Source organism: Strix aluco, chromosome 4 (genome assembly GCF_031877795.1).
Source record: "Strix aluco isolate bStrAlu1 chromosome 4, bStrAlu1.hap1, whole genome shotgun sequence".
NCBI classification, from domain to species: domain Eukaryota; kingdom Metazoa; phylum Chordata; class Aves; order Strigiformes; family Strigidae; genus Strix; species Strix aluco.
Genome location: NC_133934.1, coordinates 30,659,384 through 30,677,957, shown reverse-complemented (window position 1 = coordinate 30,677,957; position 18,574 = coordinate 30,659,384). Strand labels below are relative to the sequence as shown.

Here is an 18,574-nt window from a genome sequence, read left to right as displayed (position 1 = left end):
GCTTTCTATCCCTAAGGGTTTCTGCAGCTATTTCTGTGAGTTCGTCCTACAGGGCACTTTTATGAAAGTTATCAGTTAGCCTTTGCTATGAAGAGATAACAGTAACTGAAAGTAGGCCAAGCTCATTAGATTATGATTAAATGGAAGATTTTTCTGTTTTAATGCAGTGAATGAGGTTCTAGTGTGTGGGCACTGGGCAGAAGTGGTGCTGGTGAAAAGTCACAGGTGCTGTGTCTTTGGGCCACTCTGTCTCTTCACATAAAATAATAGCTTTAATTAAATACTGACTCATGAAGAGCACAGCGACCTTTAATTTCATTCAAGTGACTTTCTTTAACAAGTCTTAAGAAAGAAATGCCATGCATGACCCTGCCTCTGCTGTCTAGGATGAATCTAGAGCAGATAGTTAGGACTGCAAGTAAGTTGTTTCAAAGCAGACTTGTAATTTGCCTCTTGTAATGCTGTATCTTCAGCTCTTCTGGGAATATGCATGTCTCCACCAGAAACAGAGGATTTTGTCATTGAGGAGGTCAAGTCAGGATTTAGGATTTGGATTTTTCTCTGGAATTATTTTAGAACCAGCCTTGAGTTCCCCAAACTCGTGAAGTCCCAGGCTGGCCCAAGAACCTTGGTCTGAGGTCTAAGGACCCGCGCTCAGTCATTCAGTGGGAGCCCTGTGCTCCCTTCTTGGCTCTGGCGGGGCTGCAGGGCCAGTGTGACACCCCACCACATCTGGCACCTCTTCATCCATCAAGGCAATGACACCTCGATTTACTGTCTCAGCTGAGCTGGTATAGCAGAGCTGGAAACTTCATCTCCTTGGTTGAATTTGAAAACAGTTCATCAGGTGCAGATCAAGTAGTAAATGGGCTGTATGGGCACCATGTGGGGACCTGATCCCCATTTGACTGCCGCCTGCAGCCCTCCCTTTGTTGATTGCATTGGCCTCTACCTGAAGGGCAGACCCTGCCTCCTGCGTGAAAGACCACAGCACTGTGGTCCCAGGGTGACCACCTTGATGACCAGGAAGATTTTTCAGGGCGCAGGGCTGGGTAAGGCACCTTTTATTTCACCAACGGACCTGGAGAAGCTGCCAGGCCTCAACCCCACTCTCCTTCATTGAGGGGGAAATTACAGACTGTAGCCTCTGGCTTAATTACCCACCTGCTGTTCCTGTCCTCTTGCATCTGCAGTAACTGTTTATACACATGAGACTACACACAAGGCTGCAGTTCTCTAGTTTTCTTGACCAGCAGTAGTCTTTCCATGTAAGGTGGTAACTCAGCTACTTTGAAGGACAGTTTTCTTTCTTTTTGATTCTGTGTAACATGACGGATCTGGCATTTTTCCCTTTTGTTAAGCATCCATGTTTCATCAGCCACTATGATCATCACAGTTTGTACTCCAAGTGATTCCTTGGCACTGGAAAATTTCCATAACTATGCAACATTTAAATACAACTTGTTATCATGTCTCCCTTTCCCTCCCTTCTCCTTAGATGTAAAGGAGCATCCCACTATGGCCTTACTAAAGAACGGAAGAGGCGTTCCCAAGACTGCTCTCCAGACCATGGCTCCAGCTTAGCAGTAGCTGCCCTGGGTCCCGAGCTCTCAGCAGCTGCGGCCATTGCCTTAATGACAGATGAGCCGGGGCTGGTGAATCCAGCCTTCAGCCCCACCTCTGAGGACAGCCAGTCAGGCAGCAGTCCGGGAGACCTGCACTGCAGCAACCGAAACAGAAGTAAGATCTAAAAGTGATGGTTTCAGAGCATGGTAGTCTCTTTTAGCATTCATCTTCTGTGAAACATATGTTGTCGAAAGCTTTAAAAAAAACCAAAAGGGAGAGTGAACACTTTAATTTTACATGTCTGGGGGCAGCATCAAGCTGAAAACAAACTAGCTGCACACATGCAAGCCGCAGGTCTTAAGAAAGGTTATCTAGGAAAGTCAGATCAGTTGGAAGAGTAAATGGCATGTGTGATGTGCCAGGGAGATGGTGTAGCTGTGTAGTGGCTTCACCAAAACATGGTGGCCCAAGTAAACCTCACAGACCATGCCATGGGCACATACCCAAAAGCCTTGTGGGAACTGTGTTTGGCAGTTGCCAAGTATTTGCAGGAAAACAAACTTTAAGAAGGGCCTTGGGAGCTTGGGGGATGTTTGCCAGCCTCCTGGGGAGGTGCGGCTTGGAGGACCTGGTCCTGCACAGCCAGGGACAGATTGCACCAGGAAACCTTGCCTTGATCCTTCACCCTGTGACACTACACCCGACTCTGATGAGTGTCATATTTGAAAAATGTGACCTGGCCAAAGGCAGGCTCGGAAGCATTAATGGTGAGTTCAAAACTTTTATTTGAGGACTCTGAAGCTAAAATGAATTGCCCACCTTGTGTTGCACCAGCTACATGTTGGGACAATGGATGAAAGGCTGAAGAAGACTAGAAAATGAACAGTGCTATCCTCTTGTATGCATGGGGCTAGAGGGGCAAGGAAAGGGAGGGGGCAAGAAGAAAACACCAGAATGAAATTAAATCCCTCCAGTTTTATTGAGTTTAGAGGCTGCAGTCTGGTTTGAGGGAATGTTGTATTACTAGATTACAATGTTTGGCTAGCATGCAGAGCTCCAAGAGACAGAACAGCAACATCCATGAAGATATCTTCAGCAGGATGGAAAAGAGAGTGACATGTTTTGGAAGTATTATGACTTTATTTTTGTATTGCTTTACCCAGGTTAGAAGATGTGACTTAGCTGGTCTCTCCCACCTGATAATCTTTGAATTTTTGCAACGAGATTGTTGGCTATCGTTGGCAGCTTTGGAAGCATTGCAGGATTTCAAGGCAGTAGTGTGCATTTTTTTTCAAGAAGAGATTTTAACAACAATTTCCACCTTTTATTTTTTTTGTGTCAAACTTATATAGCTTGGGAAGGGCAGTGCTTCTTCCTTTTATATGCATTTTTCACAGGATTGCTGCTGATTCTGCCTTGACTGAGGATTATTCTTTCCCAGGCTACCACACTCACAGGATATTTCTGTGTGTGGCTGGCAAAACCGATAGGGAAGGTGGCAATTCCAGGGTGTGGGACAGAGGTAGGATAATTATACCCAGATTCAGGTGGGTGCAACCTTGGAGTATGTGGTGGTTTAGGCCCTGCCAGGGTCTGAGACCACGTGGCCGCTACCCCTCCCCCACAAAGGGAGTGAAATACAAAGCCCCAAGACTGAAATAAGGAAAGGTTTAATACAACAGTGCAATAGCAACACAACAAGCAACAACAATAACAATAACAGTAATAGTGATAGCAATGAACAGAGCAAAATAGCTACCAAATACAGCAGTGAGAAGCACGATGTACAAAACCACGAGTGCACCGCGCTCCCACGCCAGGAAAATGTGACCTGCCAGGATGTGACATCTGCATGGTATCTGAATAACCCGGCTAGAGCTCCCCCCCCACTGCTGGGGAAACTTAACCCTATCCTGGTTAAACCAGGACAGAGTATCAGCTGGACTCAGGTGCAAAAGTGAAGCGCAGGGAGCCTTGCTGTTGATGTTATGCCCTGTTTTATGCTGACAGCTGCAGAAATGATGTAGTTCTATCCCAGAACTGCTGAAATGTATTGATTTGGTTTTTCCTGATGTTGCAGCTCAACACTTTGAACGCTCCACTATAAGAAGCAGATCTTTTAAAAAAATAAACAAGGCATTCAGTGTTCTTCGAAGGACGAAAAGTGGAAGTGCCGTTTCCAACCAGGCTGACCAGGAAAGGGAGACTGTTAGAAACTCTGCTGCTGGAGAGGAAGGTAATGCTTTGTTCTCCTCGTGTTATCACTTAAAATGGGGTAGAGGACCCTTATCCATGTGGGAACTGGATGTCCATGACTGACATGCCTTTCATGTGGTGGGCTGTGCATGATTTAAAAAACCCAGAAAACTCAATCTTTCCTTATTTTCTTCTTTAGAACATTGTTAGTGATTGGCAGGCAAGAATACTGCTGGGGTGTGGGGCACCTCACATAGGGCTGTTCTGGTAACAGCCTGCATGCTACAGCCAGCCCAGTATCTAGCACACGGGATGTGGGATCTGGGCATCTGGGATCTATTACTGGAGCTGCCATTGATTTGCTCTATCATTTTGTTCAAGAGGCTTCATCAGCATGTGTCTGTCCCCCTAAAGCAAACAGATCACAGTGATCATACATTATAGGAAATTCATAAGTTTCAGCTAATGTTTATGAAGCACTGGAAATTCCCACTGGGAGGATGGTATGAAAGTACAAAGTACTGTAATTATTCCAGCACTTCTGTGGGAACCTTGGTGACAGACTTCTATTACCTCAGCCAGGCAGGTGATGAGGTAAGAATGCTCTGCTCTTAAACAGGGGGGAGAGGCAAATTTGTCTGACGTATGTCAAGGGTGAGGGGTCTGGCAGGCAGTAACACTTAACATTTGGCATTCTCAAAGCAATAAGCAAATGTTACTAATTGCTTTGGACTGTAATTATGAAGACAACGTTAACATTCATGCATCAAGAGGAAGTGATGATAGAGTGGGAATCATTGTCTTAATCAAGGTCTTCACTGAGCTTATTATTCCTTTGCTTGATGCCTCAGCACCTCATGTCTCTTCCCAGATCAAATATCCAGGGTAAGGGCTTTAAGACAACAAAACTTCCAACTTCCCTTTGCTCCATATTTCAAGCTGTCATTGAAACCCACACAAAATAAGGACAAAAGGCTGCCAAATGATGTGTTTAGGCATCATTATTCTTGAAGTGGTGAATTGGAGAATGGTGTTCAATATTTCTTCTGCTTTATTCGCTTATTCCTTCAGAAGAGTTTCACTACGTTACATTGTTCTTGGTACTTACTCTCCTAGTCCACATACTTGCTGATGTAGCCAAAACAAAACCTGATAAAGGTTCAACATTGTGAACCTTTTCCATAAAAATAATATGAATCTTCTCCTTGGCCTGGAAACATCATTAACTTTACTGTCCCAAATATTTTATTATTTTTCCCCAAGTAAAATTTTGCAAATAAGTTGTCTATGGCTCTCTTGAACAGACAGATAAGTTTCTCATTCCTTAGCAACTGTTCAATCCATTGTAAGCAAAAGCTTGCCCTTCTTCAGCTGGAGTGAATTTCTGCATGTCTCAAGTTCATACTTTTAAAAAGACACCTCTTCAGGATGGGGCATAGACATTTTTATGACTGCTTTCTACCTAGGCTTATAGTTGACATTAGTGATTGTTCCACTGAAAGCTTACTTTCATGTCCAGAGTGTGTGGATGATCTGGATGCCAACACTACCTATCCAGTAACACAGTGCAGTCCAGATGTTAACAGAAGGAGGTGTGAAGATGACACTGGCCTTTACATCTCCGGCAGAATGAAAAGCACTATTGTCTCCTTTTTAAGGGACATATAATGGAGCCCTGAAGTGGCAGTCACTCCAGGGCCCAACTGACAGTGTCAAGATTGTCATTCTCTCTTTGACTCTGCCTGTGTTTTCATTCCTCTTCACCAAGCATGCCTGTAAACATCCAAATATATTCTACTGCACTGGAAAAACCAGGTAGGCAGGTCATTACTTAATGAGCAGTTACTCTTATGTATGAGATCACAGAAGCTGAGTACCTAAATTACTGTATTAATTACATATGCAAAGAATGCATCTTGATTACACAGTTCTGGAATTTGGTCTTTAAAAAAATGCAAGCAATTAACTTGCAGCAATACAAATACAACTTTAACAAAGATATCTACTCAGTCCTTTGCAACAGGTGCTTTGTGTAATGGCATCTCAAAGGCGCTCTCTGTTTCTTCTTGTTGGAGGAGGAAATGAATATACTTCTTTCAGTAGCATTTATCATCATCCTGCCAGCTGGAGGCTTGTTTTCTTCTCCAGTTCTCTGTTTTCTTCTTTTATTTATTTTTTTTAAATCCTCAGCTGTTCTGGGAAGTCTGCAGTTGGACTCCTGGTTAGAGTTGCTGGTCAATCTTTAGGGATAGCCGCAGTATGCTCTGTCCTGTGCTTACTAAAGGTCCAGCCCAAATTCTTTGGAAAAAGGCAGCCCCACATATCTGTCTCCCCATTGTCACTCCACTCTCCTGGGAATGGAGGTACTCCTGTGGGTGGTGGTTCCTGGCCTTTGGAGGTCCCCACACCTGGTGTGAAAGCTGCTGCTGCCTTGCCCCAAGTTTCACAGGTTCATGTCTGGGATCACCTGAGAGCACACTTCAGCCATGCCTCATTGCTCCCAGAGACCAGTCAGCTCCTCACCTCTCTGGTGGATCCTTTTCTCACCAGCCTTAGTCAGTTTGTGAGCAGAATAAAGCTGAGACTGTCCCAGCCTCACAGTGGGCACAGAGTGAAATAACTCCTTCTTGCTGATAACCTCTTGCTGATAAAGGAGCAGTCAGATCACCTGGTAAAGCTCAACATATTAGCCCATCTGTCCTCAGTTTTCAGAATTCCCTCATTTTAGTTCAGATGTCTCTGTTTAATGTGTTTTGCTTGTATTTTGGTCAAAAGAGCTCTGAGAATGAAAACCATAGTGCATACCTATGTGTTGGCCCTCAGCATCAGTAACACTGATGTCAAATTAACTATAAGCCCACTACAGAGTGTGTAGGTGCCTTTAATCTGAAGCCAATATGTCTGTTGGACCAATGCTCAGTTGTAATATGACTGTGAGGGTGCAAGACAAAATAATCATTCCTGGTGTGGGAGAAAAAATATTCAAAAAAATATGATTCTGCTTGAAGCTGAATGCAGTACTGGTTTTAGAAAACTCCTTTGCCACCCAGGGACGCTGAAAAATATGATGTATAACAGCAAATGTGTTTGTTATAATTACAGCAGAGAAACAGTTACAGTCTAATGCTATCTTATACCTGGAGCTGGCAGCAGTCCTGCACTGTGGAGATTACTTCATGATTTCTATTTGCAACCTGTGGTTTGATTTGTTTAAACAATATCTTCTGCACCTATTTTGGATTTAAATGGTGCAGGTTTTCTTTGTTCCTCTGTTTAAACATTTTGGTGACATTTTCAGCAGAGAACTCTTTATTGCCCAAACTGAAGAAAATGTTAAAAGTGAATGAGAAGTCAAAACACTGACAAGAAAATGTTTGGGGGAAGGAGGCATTAATATTTTCTCTCTTTTAATAATTTGATTGCTTGTAAATAACCCATGCAAAGAAATATTTGTGTGTAGCACAACACCCAAGCTTGTGATACCTGCCTGAGAGTAATCACATTAGTAGCATTTACAGCTACAAATAACTTTCCAGGTCTGAAGTAGAAGTTAGGAAAGTTTAAAAGAGACATTTTCATTCTGAGACATGAGGGAAGGTGACAGGGACATCCTTCCGGCAATGATGCATTTACTATGTAATATCTTCTGACTGGATCTGCTAGTGTAAATGACCTTGACAATCTACTTAAATGATAAAATATCTCTGAGCAAAGACTTCTCCAGCTTTGCTTTGCTTATTTGTATCACTGTGCTTTTAGTTTGGCATCACACTGTTTAAATCCAGTTCCAAGAAAGACTACAGATATATATACTCTTTACTCAAACTGATCTACAAATACAAGCCATAAAGCAGCTAACGCTTTAGGAGGAAAGAATTTGGGATGCAATTGCAAAAACCTCTATACAGTTTTACAGTAAAAGAGAGCCATGCTGCTGGTTTTCAAAAATGTTCATCAGTTCCATTTTGCAGTCAAGCTATTGTAAAATAAATTGAATTTATGACTGATTGAGGATGTCAAACGTTGTTCAAAGTCAAACTCATTCTTCTTAGTCTCATGGTGGGTGCAGTTCTCCATCTGTTACTGCTTTGCAGCAGTCAAGACCAAGGCAGTCCTGACAGGCAGTGACAGGACCACAGAACAGACTTTCCTGTTGTATGGGTATGTCTTGCTCCTACTGTTCAGTCTCAGCCCTGTTGTATTTTATGTATATATATAAAATAGATAGGTATATATTATAAATACTTCGATGTTTGGGAAAGGTACATGAAGAAAAAAAAGTAAGTGAAACACAGATGGCTCTAGGTACCAACCATTTCATGACATTAGGGCTCTCTATGTGCAGAAAAGTAAGTGTCTTACCCAGCCCCAGGACAAGACAGCACAGCACATCTTCTGTCTCAGGAAGGCTGCACACCACAGGAATCCCACGCTGTTTCTGTTTTCCCCCGATTTGATTCAGTTGCAGTTCTGATTTCCCAAAATAGCTGTTGGAAATCTTACAGAACTGGTTCAAATCACTCTGCTGTAGGACAGTAAGTCAGGCAATTTCCAGAAGAAAGAGATTGACTCTGTAACATTTCCTGCACTGCAGACTGATAAACTTTGCATCCCATAGATGAGATAGCCACAACTCTTTTGAGATACATTCAACTCTACAACAGTTTCATTTTAGTTCTTTTGGGACTCCTTTGGTGAGGGAAATGTCTGGAAGCAAGAAGAGACAGTAGAGCTGTCATTGCCTTCTACCTGCTCCCTACATCAGACCAGCATCCCTGGAGAATTAGTGGAAGGCATTAAAAATGATGGCAAACCACTGGGAGAATGAAATGTTAAATGAAAATCAGTTGTGGAGGAAGAGTTACAGAACGAAGTCCCACATTAGTGCAAGTGCGTGTGACATTCACAGACAAGAATTTTCCAAGAATAGGTTAAACAAACTTTGTTTAAATTCTGGTGACCAGGTGCTGGGAAGCATGAGTGTGCAGATAGCCTTATTTATGGGGGTGAGCTGGCACCTCACATCAGTCAGAGCTTCTGATCTAAATAAGGACTTGCAACCTGAGACACAAGTTTTGTTTACAGTGACCTTTGATTAATCTAGACTCAAAAGTCATAGCAAACATCACCTTGTGCTTTGTCACACTGGATACTGGGAAAGAAGGCAGAAGTTATCCTGATGGCACCACTGTCAGAAAGATCATGGTGCACACAGAAGTCAGCCAAAACTTGAGCACTGAAGGAACACTGCCATTAAGTATTATGAACTGTGGGGATAAAATATTAAGCATACTTAAAATTTTGTATTACTGTGTCATGGCCACTATACTAACGAGTGCTCAGTGCCCTACACTGTACCAGACAAGAGGAGTTTACTGTGTAAAGCTGGTCTCTCCTATATTATTTGTTAATGTATTGGGATGTGTGAAAATATCAATAAAATTGCACAGTAATATAAGGAAGATATTGCTTGAGGAAAAACACACACAATCTTTCTGAATGCAGATGACATTTTATTATATTGACAGATTCAGAATGCTCCATACAACTCCCGGTGACAAAACCACAACACTCTGTGGGAAAACCTGCAAGAATCACCAAAAACAAGACAGAAAGTTTACTTCTTTCTAGATTCAGCAGCTCTTCGATATTTAAGGACTGGAAATATAAAATGGTAAAGAAAGGTATGCAATACTCCTGGGTTTTCCTGCTCTGGAAAACCTGGTCGAAGAGACTAGAGAATTCTAATTAAGTGTAAGGTCTGGAAAATGGGGTCTGTGCAAACTGATGCTCCAGCCTCACAACAAGCTGTGTATATATGAACGGTACAAGCCCTCAACCCAGTTGGAGTCCCTTAAATTGGGTTGCTGAGGCCCCATTCATTGTACACATCCAGGTGCTAAAGCAGGGTCCAACTCTTCTGGGTATGGTATATACCTTAGAAAAATTCAAGTTAAAGACATTGCTTTCCAGACACGGCATCATCCTGAAACAGGCATGGTAGGATTTGATCAAACTGTGCACAATGTATGCAGATTGCTTGGTGAAAAAGTGATTGTGAATTTTCTTATTCAAAAAAAATATGTATTTGTGTATTTTATACATTCTGGTTGTCAAACTATCAGTTTATCAAAATATGACAGTCTAGGTTGTAGGTAATAAAAACATCCATGTATACATCTGGGATGAAAACAAGAAGCAAGTCTTCAATGAAGAGAACAGAAATTAAACATCATGGAGTTATTTTGATTGTTTGGTCCATCTGAGGAGAAGATGGTGCAATTTATTAATTATATTTGATAAAGAACAAATCAAATTAATACAGGCAGTGAGGCAGTACATCCTGCTAACTATGAAAAAAGAAACCTTAGTGACCTGCAGACTGACAAGAAAAATATCTTTGAAAGATTTGTTTTGTTGTAGACTACACACTTCAGAAGGAAATTAGGTATTAAAAATTCCTCTAAAAGAATCTGCATACAGTCATATTGAAAATCAGCCAAGTGCCACTGCAAGACTTAATAAACCAATTAAGGCATTGTTCAAGATGCAAAGAAACTTATATAAGTTCATTATACCTTACATAAAGATATATGTAAGTCTTATATAAGTGTAAACTTGTTCACTGCCATGTTGCTCTGATTTTGCTTTGGGATAATTACAGACTGAAATAACGTGGGAGTTTCAATAGTTTGTTCAGTCCACAGTCTTCAATGGTCAAGAAATGTAACTGGGTAATTCCTTTAGAAAAGTTTTCGGAATGAGGTGTGGAAGAATGGGTGTTTGAGTCAAAAAGCAGTTTGTTAGGACATGAGGTTAGGACATCATGCAATGGGAAATGGAAATAGTTCTGCTATAGGATTGTTTTGGTAGTCTGCAAAATAAACAGATATTTATTTATGCTATTTCCATGCACAGAAGATCTGGGCATCCAGATTATCATTTGCATCTTATAAACACACTGAAAATGTAAAATGTGCATGCTTATTCTGATGCAGGGATCAGGCCTTTGGTGATTTTTGAGGAGAACTTGTATCATCCAACTTTAAGCACCTCACTGAGATGCCAGAGTTAATTGCCCCTTTCTTCTTATATAGCAGCGGAGAGAGTTTAGCACCTCCAGGGGTGATTTAGTGCTGAAGTGTATTGCTTCCTTTGGGTGCCTGTGTACTTTAAAGGAAGCCAGAGCAAGCAGATCACCAAATTAGACATTTGGCTTAGAGGCCTGAATTTAGATGGAGTGAATCCACCCTTCAGGCTGGAGAGAAGCGAACAAGTTACAGGCTGGGCAAATAATGTTCAGAAAATAGAGGAGTATGGGGAAAATAAAGCACCTTCTATTCCTGAGACATTAAAGTTGTTTGCAAGACTGAAGTAAACCCATGTTAGCACAGAAACTGTTATTACAAGAATATAAACTAAGTGAATACTTGGATATTAGGTGAATGAAGGCTGTATAGTTATTTAGATAGACTTATATTGCCTGTCAACTCTGTGTAAAACCACAAAGTCGAAGTCCGTGCTACCGGTAGGTGCTTTTTACAGACGTCGAGGAAGACTGCTTCCTGCCCTGAAGAGCATATGATCAAAGAAGTGGTAAGGGATGCAACATGGTGTTTTTTAATATTTTTTTCCTATTCTTTCTTTCCCCTCGCTCTCTCCCAAAAGGTTTTGGTGCTTTGCTGGTTTGTTGCCTGCTAATTCTGTAGTGAAAAATATTGATTCTGTCTCAGATACTGCTCTGTTAATTTTCATTTAACACTTTACCGCTATTCAGTAACAGTCACTGTACTTTCGTTTCTAAAATAGGTTATTGAAAAAATATTAACAGTTAATTTTTCAACTTACAGGTTTTTCATATAAGCACTGGATTGAACCCACACACAAAAAATTCAAAATATTTCTCTCACCTATGGGGGATTCAAAATAATTGAAGGCCGATACACCTGTGCTAGAAAACTCACTAGTGCTTTTACTCCAACTTTGCTCACTGTTGAATGTGGATTATAATTTTGAATTGACCTAGAAGGAAAGAAAGTATTAGTGACATGTTGTGAAAGCAAACATGTCAGTTGAAAAGTAGGGTTTGGAAGAAAATACTCTTATCCAGTGCATTATAAATGCAAAAAGGACCTTTGCCCACCATTAGTCACTCTTCCCCACACCCAGATTGCCAGGACCAGCAGAGATCTTTCCCTCCAGGTTTTAATACAGACACATCGCAGTAAAAGCTAGTCATTCCTACTTCCTAGAGTTCAAGCAGTGATGAAAGGAGAGGGGTCTGGAAGGGAAACTACGGTGTACTTTGGGTTGCCTGAGAAATCTTGCCTTTCTGTTAGCTGAACATAAAAAACCTCTTCCTTGGATGTCACAAGCCAAGCACTCAGTCCTCAGCTATGGCACCAAAAATGGAGGAAAACACAGCAGCCCAGGATGCTACCAGTGAGGCAGGGTGTGCAGCCCCCCGCGGCATGGATGGATGTTTGTTGAGGTGTCCATGCCCATCTACTCCAGGGCCACAAAGGAACCGTGACCTGGTTCAGAGGTGTCTCTGGTGGCTAAAAATATATTTTGTTCCCTTAAAATATTAGCACGTGTAACTGTTTTTAAGTACATTTAATCTGTCTAGATTACATCAAAAGTTGTGTTTTATGGGGAAGAAAGGAAGTTTGAATGTATTAATTAAGAAAAAGATCCCTTCAAGTCCACTCAGCAAGTATATGTATCCTTTCCTCCCCACTTAGTATAAATCATATCCATGCATAAAACCTAGTTTGGATAACTGGCAGGTACTTGAAGTTGTGCAGTGCATGTTTTAACAAAGCAAAACTGTGATGTCCAATAAATACCTTAAAATGTGCGTTTCCAGGTTTTCCCAGGTTGTATCACCTGATTCCAGATGGGGAAATTACCTGCATTAAGATCAACCGTACCGATCCCCATGAAAACCTGGCCATTAGGATTGTGGGAGGCAGTGAGACTCCTTTGGTTCACATTATTATACAGCATATTTATCGAGATGGGGTAATTGCCAGAGACGGAAGATTGCTGCCTGGAGACATGATACTAAAGGTACAGTGCTGTGCAGGTACAAGATAAAAGTATCCTAACAAAGAATAAGATAATGTAAGTCAATCATGAGATGAGATTTGCAGTGTCGCTTGTGTGGGTAGAATTATGCATGCAGAAAGACAGTCAGTTCCTCTTCATGCTGTGATGATTTCATTCATTTCAACAGTTTTGGAGGCTCACAGATTTGTTTATTTTTCCTATTCACTACCAGGCCTCTCTGTTTTCTACCCAAACGTGATAGATCTGAAATGCAATGTAGCACAATAGCCTGTTAGCATTTCTGACCCAGTGGTGCAAAAGTCTTTTTCTGAAAGTGGAGGCTGGGCTTTTTGCCCAATTTGTTTCTACTGAACTGTGGGCTTAAATCTCAGTTAGTGAGGTTTCCACTGCCTTACATCCCACTTACACCAGGATAGGTGATAGGGGCCTGATCAGGGTTAAGTTATTTCAGCATCTAGCTCCTCTGTACGATGTGTTCAGCACCACAGAGTGTGAGACGCTGCCCGCTCTATTTTGTGAGAGTTGCTCCACCAGAAGCCACAGGTGAAATCTTTAAGAACAAACTTGAGCAACGTTCAGGCATTAGCTGTTGGCCACTACTTCTGCTCCTGTTTCTGTAGAAATGTATAACAGATGAAAAAGAATTAGGCCAGATGGTTGAAGATCATGTATGTTGTGAGCAGGGGCTTCAGCAATAGCTCTTGAACAGGAACTGCACTCTCATCTGCCCCAGAGACTTGGAGCTCTGCAAGGATGCTAAATGATATTAATGCTTCAATCCTTAGAAGAAAAGAGTGATGACAGAAAATACTAGTTCCTTTCCTTGCTTTGATGGTGTGTAGTTGGAGTGCGTGCGTATATTCATGTTGCAAGCCAAAGATACAGCTGCAGCTCACCCAGGTATACCTCAAGGAGCTTAACTCAGCTAGCTCAAATATTGGTGTCAGTGTGGCCAGAGATGGCAAAGAGCTCAACATAGTTTTCCAAATTACAGCTAAACATTTGAGCAGGCTGTTTTGTTACAGAGAGATCTTGACAGGCTGCGTCAATGGGCTAAGGTCAACTGTATGAGTTTCAATAAGGCCAAGTACCGGGTTCTGCACTTCGGCCACAACAACCCCCAGCAGCGCTACAGGCTTGGGGAGGAGTGGCTGGAGAGCTGCCAGTCAGAGAGGGACCTGGGGGTGTTGATTGACAGCTGGCTGAACATGAGCCAGCAGTGTGCCCAGGTGGCCAAGAAGTCCAATGGCATCCTGGCTTGTATCAGAAATAGCGTGGCCAGCAGGGACAGGGAAGGGATCTTGCCCCTGTACTCGGCACTGGTGAGGCCGCACCTCGATTCCTGTGTTCAGTTTTGGGCCCCTCACTACAAAAAGGACATTGAATTACTTGAGCGTGTCCAGAGAAGGGCAACGAAGCTGGTGAAGGGTCTGGAGCACATGTCGTACGAGGAGCGGCTGAGGGAACTGGGGTTGTTTAGTCTGGAGAAGAGGAGGCTGAGGGGAGACCTCATTGTCCTCTACAGCTACCTGAAAGGAGGTTGCAGAGAGCTGGGGATGAGTCTCTTTAACCAAGTAATAAGTGATAGGACAAGAGGTAATGGCCTCAAGTTGCGCCAGGGAAGGTTTAGACTGGATATTAGGAGTATTTCTTTGCAGAACGGGTTGTTAGGCGTTGGAATGGGCTGTGCAGGGCAGTGGTGGAGTCCCCATCCCTGGAGGTGTTTAAGAGTCGGGTTGACATAGCGCTTAGGGATATGGTGTAGTTGAGAATGGTCAGTGTTAGGTTAATGGTTGGACCAGATGATCTTCAAGGTCTTTTCCAACCTAGATGATTCTGTGATTCTGTTCACTGCGGGCCATGCTGCCACAGATAGACTGGTGCTGTTACCCAGAGTAACCAGTGTGGCATTAGCTGGGATAAGGCTATAGCAGCTGGAAGTGGGGTGGACCACAAGGTCTGCCATGCATATCTCAGGGTCACCTTCCAGGTGGGACTCTGGATGCCCATCTTACTGCCTGCTCTGGCATGTCTGGCTGGTAGGATTAGTGAAGAGTTCTCCCAGCCCTATTAACAACTTCTACTACATATTCAACGTGAGTAATCATTAAGGATACTTCAAAATCATTTGAAATTCAGAGCACCACCTGTAAGCCACCACGCTTTTCTAGATTTTGCTGACCCTAGTGGTAGATGAGGACACTTGAGGCATGCCAGGCTTGTGACATGCTTTCTGCTTCATGTCTGAGAGACCGTAGCCAAAGGGATTTCTCAGGATCATGATGTGGGCATACTTTGCTCTGGCACTGTTTAAACATGCCTCTGGATTGTGGTTCTAGGCAGCAGCTGGATGAGTGTCACCTGGCCGTGCATTTTGGGGATGTTTTTGTCCTAGTGCCAGCATGCAGCGGCAGAGTTAATGGCACCACTGAGACAAAACTGTTCCTGCAGAGCACATCCAAACTGCAGTGGGAAGCTGTGACTGCAACATGAATGGGCCCAGCTCAGCTCTCCCTGGCCGTGGCTGACTGCCCGGGGATTTATCAAGGATTCCCAGCGATTTCAGTCCCATGCTGGTGCAGCTCATGCCATTCATGCTACCCAAGCTGCCAACTTAAAGTTAGTTGAGCTGTATCTCTAGGGGTGCAGTGCCCTGTCAGACCACAGTGGGGACCGCCCTGTCGTGACCACACAGGCAGTCTGCAAAATCAAACGTCAGTCGACTGCTTTTGTCCATGCTGGGGAACATTTCTGTGCAGTTTGGAGACATTTCTTAATATTTAAATGGTTCAACCTGTGCAATGTAAAACTACATGGAAATAACTTGTCTGATTCGGGTTTTCCAGCCAACAATGAATTACAACCTTGCAACTGGTTTTCATTTAGCAGTGATAAAGTGCAATGCCTAGTCACTCTTACACACACGGACATGACAGGATTGCCTGGAAACTCTTTTTTTAATCTTTCTTTTCCCCAGCCAAATTAAAGAAGTGGCAGTTATGCAGTTTTACCACCATCTGATTTAAATCTTACATGGAAAACACTGAGAAACAGAAAAAGTCTGATTATCTGGTGTGGTATATCAGCATAATTGCTAGTAAATATCCAGGGCATTTAAACTTCTACCTGAGGCTCTTTTCTTCATTTTAATTAGAGATTCATTAGTGGGGAACATATTTTTACTGTACCTAGAACAGCTGAGAGATAATGAAGAAGAAAAACAGCAGGAAAGTAGTGGGAGTGAAAGGAAAGGCTGGCAAGGCGATTTGAAATCAGAAGCTAGTGGAATAAAACTAAGATATATGAAAAGATATTGGAGCTTGGGAAAGAGCAATAATAAAGCTGAAAAATAACATGTATGTCTGGAGACTATCAGGGAGAAAGGGGGAAAAAAAAAAGGCAGAAAGTGTCTGTACAGCGCATCCTTTCCTTGGGGGGAAGACTGTTCTACACCGCAAACTTGGCCTCCTGCATGACACAGTTTGAAATAGCACACGTCACTTTGTATGAAGACATCTGTGTAAATAGATCTGCCATCTCCAGTGACAATTCAGATTAGACAGTCTTTCTGCTGTTGATTTATGCTTCTCTCTCCCAGGTAAATGGCATGGACATCAAACATGTGCCTCACAACTACGCCCTGTCAATCCTGAAGCAACCCTGCCATGTGCTCCGACTGACAGTCCTCCGAGAGCAGAGGTACCGATGCCGAAACAGCGGACTTTCCCTTGATGCTCACTGCAATAGGGACGACAGTTTCCATGTTGTGCTAAACAAAAGCAGTCCAGATGAGCAACTGGGAATAAAGCTGGTCCGCAAAGCTGATGAACCGGGGGTATTTATCTTCAACTTGCTGGAAGGTGGCGTGGCTGCCCGTGATGGACAACTTCAAGAGAATGACCGGGTGTTGGCCATCAATGGGCACGACCATCGGTACGGCAGTCCAGAGAGTGCAGCCCAGCTGATACAGGTTTGTCACCACCACTTTGACCCTGGTTTCTGAACTTTGCAAAAACCAAGCATTGTATTTTCACTGTCCATTACAAAGCAGGGGCCAAACTTAATTTGTGTTTATTTTGGGGAGGGAAGGAGATGTGCCAGGTTCAGATGGGAATTTATACCTCTAAAAGCTTCTTGGTTTCACTGTGAGTACAAGGGTGGAATATGGGCATAGACTGTCACAGTGATACCTGCTACCACCAGGCTTTGTAATATACAGATCAATGTAAACATCCATATACTCTGTACACCATCAAAGAGTGATGTCATTTGTCAAAAGGCAGACCAGCCTGCACCCTGGGAGCACTGGATCCAGCTGGGTCCTGACTCCACCAGCTCAGAAGGAGCCACAGTGCTCCCTGGTGCAGCCCTGGAGCAAACGAGAGCAGCCTAAGGCAATGGACTGCACATTTCAGGATGAACATCATCCTCCCAGACTCAGTGATTTCCCATGGGTGTGTTTTACAACTGAAGGTACTTGTAGATATTTCTTACCTAAATCCAGCATATGGAAATCCAGATGTTTTGGAAAAAATGTATCTGTAGCTGTAGTTTTTATAAATCTCTATTTAGACTCATGTGGAGAACTAAGGGGGTGCCTCTGCAATGCACTAAACAGTCTTACCACAAAACTGTCAGAAAAGAAACAACTGTGCCTTTCTCAGCTACAAAATCAGTCAGCTTCTGCCCTCCAGAACCAATTTCATTTGTTTTCTTTCTTTACAGCCTACATTTTTAGAAAATTCAATGTAAAAAATGAAGTCAAGAATCTTTCGTTGCTTTTATTTCATATTTATAGCAGTTTATATACTTGTGCAATTTTACATTTCATTTGGAGACATACAGAGTGTTCACATACTGAAGAATTTCATGTGCTTCAACAAAAAGGTGTCAAATCAGGCTGGCTGCTTCCCCTTTCCGACAGGTATAATCAGGGTAACATGAGCTGGACTGAAAGAAGCATTAGAATCCAGGCATTTTATGGAAGAGTCCTCCTTTAGCATAGGTTCACAGTTAGCTGTAGCCAACTTTTATTGAGAAGTTTATAACATAGGTAAAGAAAACGACATCCCCTTACATAACGCCAGTTGCTGAAATTCTGGTCCAGCATCTTTCTGGATTACTTTATGTAGTTCACTAACTGGGAGCAGAAGGCGGTGGCAGGAGGAGGCTTAAATTCTCTGAGGGGAACAAGTCTGGAATGAAAACCTTTCTAAAAAATTGGTATTCTTGGAACAGTTCTTTATGGCTACAAAACAAGGCAACAGTGCTTCATAAGCAAAAAACACATGCAGCCTAGAGATGAAATGGAAAAAATGACTAATGAGACCATTCACACAGAAGTGTTTAAAAATGCAACTAAAGCTCTTACTGGGTTCCAAAGAGTGGATGTTATTTATAATAATGCTTGAAATGCACACCAGTCCCTGGGAATTTAAACAACATGCCCATCAAAGAGGAGACTCGGGTTTCCAAATAGCCGGGATTACATTGCATTGATGTGAGCTCTGTGAATCACGTTTGTCTAACGCAAAATTCCCAGAACCTGTGTCTTTTTTGTCATGTTTTTCATCAATTATCATTTGCCTTTCCTGTTTCCATGTTATGCCAGAGAAAAACCATTATACTGAGGCCGCAAGTGTTTTGCATTTACTTCTTACACGAAGGGATGTTTCACTGTGTCCTCTGATTTCTCAACAGTATCCTGCCTGTTGAGACCTCAGTGTATGTCACTCACAGT

General features: G+C 42.6%; 1 protein-coding gene across 5 annotated transcripts in view; it reads left to right on the top strand.

Annotated features, from left to right (window-relative positions):
* LNX1 (ligand of numb-protein X 1) overlaps positions 1-18,574 on the top strand; it is a 73,154-nt gene that overhangs the window by 34,844 nt on the left and 19,736 nt on the right. For 3 of the 5 annotated variants that reach the window (XM_074822544.1, XM_074822546.1, XM_074822549.1), the window contains 5 exons: positions 1,499-1,740; positions 3,647-3,802; positions 9,291-9,446; positions 12,632-12,834; positions 16,433-16,804. In XM_074822544.1, the coding sequence (XP_074678645.1) occupies positions 1,499-1,740; positions 3,647-3,802; positions 9,291-9,446; positions 12,632-12,834; positions 16,433-16,804 (1,129 nt within the window). The remainder of the gene's footprint in view (positions 1-1,498; positions 1,741-3,646; positions 3,803-9,290; positions 9,447-12,631; positions 12,835-16,432; positions 16,805-18,574) is intronic. The other 2 variants (XM_074822545.1, XM_074822548.1) reach the window with 1 other exon arrangement.